The sequence below is a fragment of the Numenius arquata genome, chromosome 8, assembly GCF_964106895.1.
Source record: "Numenius arquata chromosome 8, bNumArq3.hap1.1, whole genome shotgun sequence".
Classification (NCBI taxonomy): Eukaryota; Metazoa; Chordata; class Aves; order Charadriiformes; family Scolopacidae; genus Numenius; species Numenius arquata.
Window position 1 is genome coordinate 26,521,873 of NC_133583.1, and position 9,283 is coordinate 26,531,155.

The following is a 9,283-nucleotide window of genomic DNA, read 5'->3' on the forward strand; positions in this document are numbered from 1 at the left end:
TCAAAAGCCAAGCTGATATACTGGAGGGAGCCATGAGGGGATGAGCAGGTTGCCATCTCCAAACGGAAGGGCAGGACAGAGGGGCAGGCAGTACAGCCCGGAAAAGTAAGTAAAACCAGGCTCCACCTTCTATGAAACAACCCATCGTTTTCCACCCAGCAGCATCACTCGCTCCTCACCTGATCACACGCGTGTGTCCTTGCAGCGACGTGCAAACTTCGCCATTACCTTCCTTCCACTTATACAGGTCAACTCGCTGATTGCTCTGAAATTAGAAAGAAGAAAGGAGACGTGCCAGACAGACAAGGTTATCACAGGAATCCATGTGTCAGGACCAGGTTTCCTTCCGTTTGAACAACCCTGGTTACCAATGAGTTACGCTGCGATTAGCAAAGGCCTTGCCCAAAGCAGGAGAGCAAAGATGAACCTACAGGCTGCAAGGACTCTGAAAAGCTTACACTTTACACCCACTTAAAAATGGAGATAAACAAGAATAGGAGAAAAAAAAAAAAGCCACATTGCAAAATGTTTCCACGAAATGATGTTCTCAGAGCTTTTATTTCCTAACAACATGCTGCAACTGCAGGCAACAGGCAGCCAAATTCTCTCTGCAGGAATACCCTGCCAGTCTGTTCAGCTTCACAACTGGAGTTTTCAGTGAGGGGAAATGATGGATCACCACTGGCCCTCCTCAGCTCCCCCTCCATTCCCTTCTGGGATAATCAGGGCTATTGCCAAACGAACAATATAGTCTGATGGCTTCAAGGTCACCTCCTCAAGGGTACTTCCATCCTCACCAGCCCAGGAAAAAAAAAGCCTTAAGTGCTTATCACTAAGTGTAAACCACAGGAGCAAAGCAGATGAATCAATGACAATGTTATTTAGGGCTTCTTCGCTCATTCCAGGAATAAATCCTCCCCCAAATGCAGCCACACACAAAGTAACTTGAACCTAGTTACTATGCTTTAAGTTTATATTCTGCCTCAATCAAGGTTCACTTCAGCCAGCTATAACCTTTCTGGGTCAGGAATCGCCTTTTTGGGTGCCTATAGAGCACCGAGCACAGTGGGGTTTGGGCCGTGACTGGAAACTCACGTTGATTTTGCAAGAACAGAAATAACATGACTTCAAAATTTGATCTTCATTAGCCCCTTGTTTTAAAACTTACAGGTAGATGAGGGAAAAGATAATAGTGAAAAGACTTATTTTACATTTTTTTGTGACAGGTTTTTGTGTGATGGTGTTTTGGAGGTTTTTTTTACCCCAAATCTGCTTGATACGAATTTGAACTTGCAGATGGGTAAAACTTTCCAGCCTTCCCTGAAATGGAAGGCTGCATCCCAGCTCAGCAATAATATATGGTGTTTCTCTAATAGCTCACAGCAGGGCTGCACAAGAGCTTGAGGCAAGGAAAACTCCTTGCACATTTCTCATCGACAGAAGGATTTAACGGGGTAGAGTGAAATTACCCAACAGGATTTGTCCAGGACTCCAGAGTTGATGCTACAAGGTGAGGACCACCAGAAGTTTCTCAGACTCTTAGTGGGGCACCAGGTGTGGGAGAAGGACAGCTCCTCCCAGCACGGTCTTCTAAAATAACGTGCTTCTCATGGTAAGTATCAGTATAGGCTTCCAACAATTTCATCACCCTCTTCCTCAAGCATTTGTGACCACACAAAAGCAGTAACAAGGATCTAGGATGGAAAACAATGGCATTTCTGAAACAACAGCTTAGGAGTCATCAGAAATGTGCTAGAGCCAGAGGGCAGACCCAGCCAAGCACAGCAAGAGGACATGTTTCAGCTCTTCTGGAAAAAAGCTAAAAAAAAAATAATGAAGCCCTTATCCAAACACTAGGACAGGCTTCCCCTCTGCCTGCACCACTTCCAGTTAATGGCACTGCAAACCAGGTGAAGCTGTTGGCGAACGGGATGGCAGCCTTTTACACTCCTTTCCATCCACAGGGATCAGAGGGAGAGGAGCCTTGGGGCTCTCTACAACACTAGCATGGTATATGACGAGCTTAACAGCAGACTCGTGGGGGCCTGACAGCCAGCTTGAGTCCAGAATTAGCAAATCTCATCTTCACAGTGTTAAATCCAAGTTGATTTAGCCTTCCCAATGCATCTTTGCCTCCTTAGGTGTGGCCCTCTAACACATCCAGGCTGCTCCAGACTTGACCTGGGACACACAGACCCGAGCACACGCTGTAAATCTGCTTTCCACTTCTAAACACGACAGGCTAAATCCTAGTCCTAGGACAGGGCTGTACTGCATCAGCACTGAAATGCCAGCTGACTGGGAGATGGCTGGAAAGGAGGTGTTTCTGACCCAAACTTCAAGATGTCAGTCATGTACCAGAGGTGGGAGGAGACAGGCTGGGGAACGTCAGAGAGCAAACAAGCCAAAGTTCCTAATCAACAACACTGCTCCACTTTTAAAACTGCCTTTAATGTCAATCGCAGCCAGTCCAGGAAGCAAAAGGAACAAAAATCCCAGGAAACCACCATCAGCTAAGTGTTTTCTCAAAAAAAAAAAAAAAAAAATAGATTACACTTCTCCACCCCCAGCTATTCCAGGACTCTCAGGCTGTGCAACACAGCAGCAAAGGTACCTCACCGTGAGAACAGTCTGTGCACAGCTAATGCCGGTTGATAGCTAAGAGGGCCACTAGCAGAAGCTCAGGGCTTTGAGTGAACAAGCTACAGAGCATGACAGACCAAGTGAAAATCAGAGCTAAAAACTCTCCATCCCTGCCTATCTGCAAACCTAGATTGTTGCAGCGGTGAGCCAGTATTGACCCACGCTATTTACAAGCTGCCTGGTGCACCACATCCCACCAGGAAGGCAAGGAGGTGAAACAAAACAGCACAGAGCAAGAAATTCAATAAGCCCGCAAGTGTCATAATGGAATGGGAGTTAGGAGAGCACATCCCCCCTTCATTCCAGAAAAGGACCATTCGGATGCCTGGTTTATTTGGCGAGGTGTTTTATAAAAGACAAAAAGACAAAACTGGATTCAACACTGACCGACCACTGAGAACCATCAAGCCAAATACCTCACTGGCAGTAAATCAGAGTTAGGCCTTGACCTTGCGATGTGACTTGCAGGGACATGCCCGTGCCAGCTCCATGCAGCCTTCCAAGGCTGCAGAATCCTGCCATGAAAGACTTTTAAATAAATGCACTTACTGAAGCGGCAAAGTAGTACGCATAGCTGTCGTGCGGGTTCCACTGCACCGCCCCAATGTCCCATTTGCTCTGCCGGGAGATCTTCCTGTGACCCTCGTTTGGTGCATCCAGGTTGACTATGTAGAGGAAACGGCGGCTGCAAGACACACAAAGAGGTTCTATCCTACAGTACTGATCTCAAAAGCCTAAGCTCACATGGAGCTCAGAGCCTTGTGCCTAGGGGGACAAAGAAGAGAAGCGTTTGACAAGACAGAGGAAAATATGATTCCTGGGAACGCTACATTTGACCCCATACTTCAAAAAGGGCTATGTTAAAAAAAAAATATGAAAAGACACACTGAAATTAGACAGGATTTGCAAATGTAATAAGTAGCTCAGACCACAGAAAGCCCCAGAAAGCTAGGACACTAAAGGAAGCACTGGGAAATGGTGCAAACACATCCAAATACGCTTTGCTGGCCTAACGCTGCAGCAGCAGAGCCGAGGTGGCCCAGGGCTGGGAGCGCAACGCAGTGGGAGCCGGCTCCAAGGCTGTTCCGAGCAAGAGTTAATGAGCCTTGAAAAACACAAGATGATTTTAGGTGGCTGCGTCTTTCCACACCATGCTGTTTGGGGGGCTTGGTTCCGCAGACAGTCCAAGTCCACCTGCACAGAGCCAGCTCAGCTACAGCAGCTTATTAACGTGGGTGGACACAGCACTGCACCCATCTGGTTATGTATTACTTGCCTGAGCTAACCCCTAAATGCTGCAGAGATATATTTACATGATGCTAAAGCCGAGCTTAAACATCCTGCTGGATGTGGCCAGCTCCCCCCAAAGCTAGGCAAGGTACCATTCCCTCCACAGCGTGACTCATCTTACAAGCCAGATAAACCGCCCAGAAATAATTGCGAGCCAGCTGAACTCTAATGGAAGACCAGCACCAAACCATATTGAACCATATATAATTAACCACGCCAGCATCGCACACGTCGGCTGCGTAGCAAGTACACAGCTGCTCTGAACTTTCCCAAGAGAAGGAACACCAAGAACATCTTTGCTGCCTTTCCAGACCAAAATCCTCAGGGCTCCCTACTCTGAAGAGCGAAGATGCTGAGCCCCCCTGAGGCTCTCACACAGCTTTTACAGAAAGGAGGCAAATCCTGAAGGGCTGCTGAGCAAGTGGGAGAAGACTGAAAAGCAGAGGGTCACAGGCCTGATGTGGAATTGCAGTCGGGCTGTCCCCAGCTTGCTGTCGGCCCAAATAAGCAAGCTGTGAAACTGGGCAAGTGTAAGGAGGAAGAGGCATCAAGTTAGAGCCAAACCTGCTTCTGAAGTGGTTATTCCTGTGCAGGGCTGCCAGACTAGAGGGTTTACAGCTTGGCAGGCAACTGCTGAGCTGTCTGAAGACTTGCCCTGGAGGTGGCTACCTAATGCCAAACCCTCCTGGGAGTTCTGGAAGCTCAAAGTCTATGGCACCTACTGCTCTTTTTGAGCATCATCCCACATTGAACCAGTAGAGGAGCAGGTCCGAGAGCTTGGCTCCTCTACCCAAGTACACCATGGGAATATTTGGGGCAAATTTGGTCTTAAGGAAATGATTTAATCTGTATTTCAAGCAGAATCCAAACAGTACGTCATGATGCTCCACCTCCCACAAGCGGATTTGGGAAAGCATGTATGAGGAAAGCCAGGACGGTACTTTATTGTGCTGTTGTTGCTGGTTTTCCACTCTGTATCCCACTGGAAACGTGACCCAGAATCCTCTCCATCAGGCCTTGAACAGAATTCAGCTGCACCTTTCTGAAGCAATCCATCAGCCCTTCAATCGAGGTCAGCCCGAAGGTTGCTGACTTGGCTGGTGGAAATGACTGTCACACGTTTCTGACGGGGACTGTCACACTCACCCGGAGAGTACTGCATGCTGTCCCAGGCAATCCACCGACATCGCAGTCGCCTGTTAATGAGAAACAGAGAACAAAACTAAATTATACCTGTCAGGTCGGCTTCTCAGTCAAACACACAGCTTTGGGGAGGAGTTCTGGAAAATCTGCCGGCTCATCTTCAAGGCAGGAACCGCTATGGTCAGAGTGAAGGCTGATATCTGTCAGGGATGGCAGAAGTAACATCCCCTTAAAGAAGCACAGATGATTGATGGGGTGCAGAGGTTGATTTTGGGAGGCAGAAGAGGGCACAAAGAACATCTTTTTTAGAGTAAACTGAAGACAAGACCTGGCAGACCCCATCACAAGCCCTGAGACCGTGTTCCCTTCTCCCCGCTATGGCAATCACAGCTGCAGCCTTTCAATCAGCAATCTCTAATAATCCTTATTAATCAGCCTCTGCTCCTGCTCAGGAGCTTTCTGTCTCTCTCTCTTCCATTGCAGGGCCAGATTTAATTATATATGTACTGGGAGATAGAAGTGCAACCATTTGTGTATGGCTGGTCTCCAAAAATGAGAGATGGCTAAGAGGCATCAGAATTTACTTTGGCATTGCTTGGAAAGAAGGCTAAAAGATAACTTAAATGCCATAAGAAGAAGAAAAAAAATAGACTGTTTGAACATTGCCTCCCCCTCTTTCTGTTCAGAATGGAATTGGCCGATCATGTAGTTTAATTGCCAAGAGAATAAAGGAAAATCTTACTTGAAAAGCTGAACAGTTCAGCCCATAAACATAGATATGACTTCAATGCAGTTTTTAGCATTCACAGTACAAAATCAGAATATGCCCCACATTCTTGAAACTGCTGTCACCTTCAAAGCTGCCTCTCTGAAGGCTGGGGATGTCTCTGCCGCTGTTCAGGATTCTGCTAAATACTCTCAGCGTGGATGTAACAAGACTTCAGGATGTCCCACAGCTACTACTTAGAAGCATCACTAAAACCTGACAGGCAATATGGCAATCCCACTCCACCTCAATCAGATTTGACAGGAGAATAACCATCACAAAACCCTGGGTTTTTTTCAACCAGGGCCCCATCCCCTGCTTGTAAGAACCCTAACCAAGGGAAAAACAGCATCAGGGTGTCATTCTTCACTAGAGGCCAAGAGTCCACATGGCAAAGAGCTACAAATGCCTGCGGAGTTTCAGCAGGAGCCCGCAGGAAACCCCAGGTCTAACATCTATTCCTCAAACAAGCCGAGTTTCACCGCTTTTGCTGTTCCAGGAATGATCCTCTTTCATTGTTTTTTTTTCCTAGGTCGCAAATCCAGTCTTCTAGCAAGGTTTTCCTAGTCCTAAAACTAACCCTGTAAATAAGCAGCTCTAAAAAATGGTAAAGAAGCTCTCTACATGGTAAAGAAATAATTCCAGCTTCCTAGATTTCACAGCACCTTGCAAAACAACAAAGCGGCTTACTAAATTTATACAAAAAAGCAAGCAGGAGAAGGAAGTTTTTCCAAGCGATGCACATTTCTCTTCTGAGGAATTAAAAGGAGAGTCGTTAAAGCCATTACTGGAAACAGAACTTTCTGGTGTGATGAAGAGCTAGACAGCCAACAGACTTCATACAGCTGTGGCCACCTTTCCTCAAGACAGGAAAAAAACCTGTCAATTTAAAGTGATTGCTAATTTCATATATGAGTTTATTTTCTCTGATATTGGCACCAAGATCTCATAAATCCTTACAAGCTGTTTTTAATAATGAACATTGGTAAACTGTTTTTCCAGGCACCAAGGATCTTAAAGCGTAATGAACAGACAGAATCAAGTAAAAAGCTTCATGTGTCAGGCTGCTACTCTAGCGGGTCACAAATGAAGCTGTTTTATGGCAATAAACAGTTCCCTACAATACTACAGTCTTATCTAGGCCACAGGAAAAAAATCAAAGAGCTGCCATTTAATATACTTGGTATATTGATATGTCAGCCTTCACAGCACAACCTTGTGGAAAAGGGGAGTTGAAATTGAACAAACCAACCTGAAAGTAGTTTTTATCCTAAAACAACAATCAGAATAGCTAGAATTGCTGTTTATGAGTAACAATTATGTGAATAAGCACAGCAGGAGTATTGCACATTTGAAAACCAGCTCTGAGCCCACAGCCTAGACAGCATCTTTGCAGACTTCAAACGTCTGCTTTGGCATTTCACTTGATTTCTGCTAGGGCAAGCCAAGGAAAACACCTTTTCATGTCTGAACTTACATTAGTTTTTGAATCCAGCTTCATTCTCTCCACCTGAAAGGCAACAGACCAGCCCAATTTGCCAGGGCTGGTTTTCAAGCTCTTAGCAAGAAAGACTCATTCCCTGCACAGCTAACTTTCTGTCAACATGCCGAGATGCTACAAATGGTACTATTCCACCATTGGACGTGGTGAGCTTCACTCTCCTTTTGATAGCGCAGACAGCCTATGGGTCACCTCTAAATCAGAAGTGCCCAGAGACTGTCAGCTTGTACAGAAAGGTGACACTTGTAGGCGATACCAGCTCCACACTACCCAGGGATTTTTACAGGTTGGGTGCTGTAGTTTCTGGCACGGCAAACAAAGACAACTGTAGTGCTTGCGGACATCTACGGGCTATAAACGCAACAGCTGCCAGCTCTTTTGCCTCTGTTTCCATTCAAATCTGTTTTGGGGTAGGGATTTTGGAGAAAGCGTGGCCTACAGGCAGAGCTCAAGCCTGCTACAGGATGATTACAGCCAAGGTGTTTCAATTTCTCAAGCCTGGGTTTCCCAGCTGCAGAAATGTTCATGCAGACTCCTAAAAAAAATCCTCAAGCAGAAATATATAAATGAGTTTAGCTTCGATGCAGTAGTCTAGCTGCACTGAGGCTCTCTGGTTTTATTTGAGGGAGCAGGCAGGTCAGAACAGCTCTAGAAAGATCACACCAGAGCAAACCGAAGCGACCGAAATACCCATGGTTAACCTTGCTATTAAGGCATCCGCCTGCGCAACAGCAAGATTGAAACCAACTGCTGCAGGAGAGGAGGGAAGCACCTGCTCTCTCCCCTCTCTCCGCTCCCACACACCACTCATTATGAATAAGCAATCAAATCACGAGGCCACATATCTCCCGAGCCAGATGCGATTCGAATCGGCGAATCTAAGAAGATGTACCTTCGTATCTCATTACTGGTTTCCCCAGAGCAAATTCTTCACCACCAGACAAGGCTGCTTTAACACTTCTTCCAGGAAGAAAATGCGACTGGTATAAAAGCTTTTGAGGTATAAAAGCTTTTGAGGTATAAAAGCAAAGAGCTCTGTGAGCTGCCAGAGGGCAGGCTGGATGTAGCAGGCAGGACTCCATGCCCCTGTTGGCAATGGTGAACCCCAAAGTGACAGTGCCCCAGCACAAGAGGACAAACTGGAAGATGAGAGAGTTTGCAGATCTATTTTTTTTTTTTTTAACCTTTCTGGGTTTCCTGCTGAAGTAGTTCATAGTTCACCCACCAGATCCAGCTTTGCTAAGCAACTACAAACGCCTTAAAACTCTGCGTTTCTTAGAATAGCTTCTGAGAGCACGTAAACAAACTCTGAGGGGAGTTCTCCTGCAAAGAGCAACTTTAAAAACAAAAGCCGACCTTTCTGCTATTTATAAAAAAGTAAACCCCGCTTTTCCTGCTAATCGAGCAACACTCAACAATTTATATCGCAGCCGAGAAAGTAGCTATAATGGTCGCAGAGGAAAGATGTGTGGGAAGTGATAATATCTTCTATTAGATCAGCAAATATACCTTAAAAAACCTCACATTCAGGATCTAATCAAGATCAGAAATAAAGCGCTTCATGAATTTAAAGCGTTATCTCCGCGCACAGGGCTCCGAGACCGGCGAAAGGCCCCGCGGGGCCGCCCAGCCCGCCGGGCCCGGGCCCCTTCTCACGGGAACGGCCAGATCGGCCCCCGAACTGCCGGTCAGAGCGGCAGCCTCCCCCCCCGCGGCAATAGCCTTTTTCCCCCCTCCTCCCTCCCGACCTGGGCGTCGCGGAACTCCACCACCACATTCTCGCTGCTCCAGCGCGCCGCCATCTTGGGCCGCCCCAGCAACCCCCGACGCCGGCGGGGCGGGGGCGGTGCCGGCGGCAGCGCGCATGCGCAGAGCGCGGAGGGGCGCGGGGGCTGCTGGGAAATGTAGTTCACTTGCCATACATCCCCCCCGTAAACCGG

At 47.0% G+C, this 9,283-nt stretch overlaps 1 protein-coding gene across 2 annotated transcripts in view; it reads right to left on the reverse strand.

Moving 5' to 3' along the window:
* WDR59 (WD repeat domain 59) overlaps positions 1 to 9,145 on the reverse strand; it is a 48,912-nt gene extending 39,767 nt beyond the window's left edge. For both annotated transcript variants that reach the window (XM_074152171.1, XM_074152170.1), the window contains exons 1-4: positions 9,092 to 9,145; positions 5,080 to 5,129; positions 3,193 to 3,328; positions 180 to 265 (exon numbers count right to left, since the gene is read on the reverse strand). In XM_074152171.1, the coding sequence (XP_074008272.1) occupies positions 180 to 265; positions 3,193 to 3,328; positions 5,080 to 5,129; positions 9,092 to 9,145 (326 nt within the window). The remainder of the gene's footprint in view (positions 1 to 179; positions 266 to 3,192; positions 3,329 to 5,079; positions 5,130 to 9,091) is intronic.
* Positions 9,146 to 9,283: the final 138 nt, after the last annotated feature.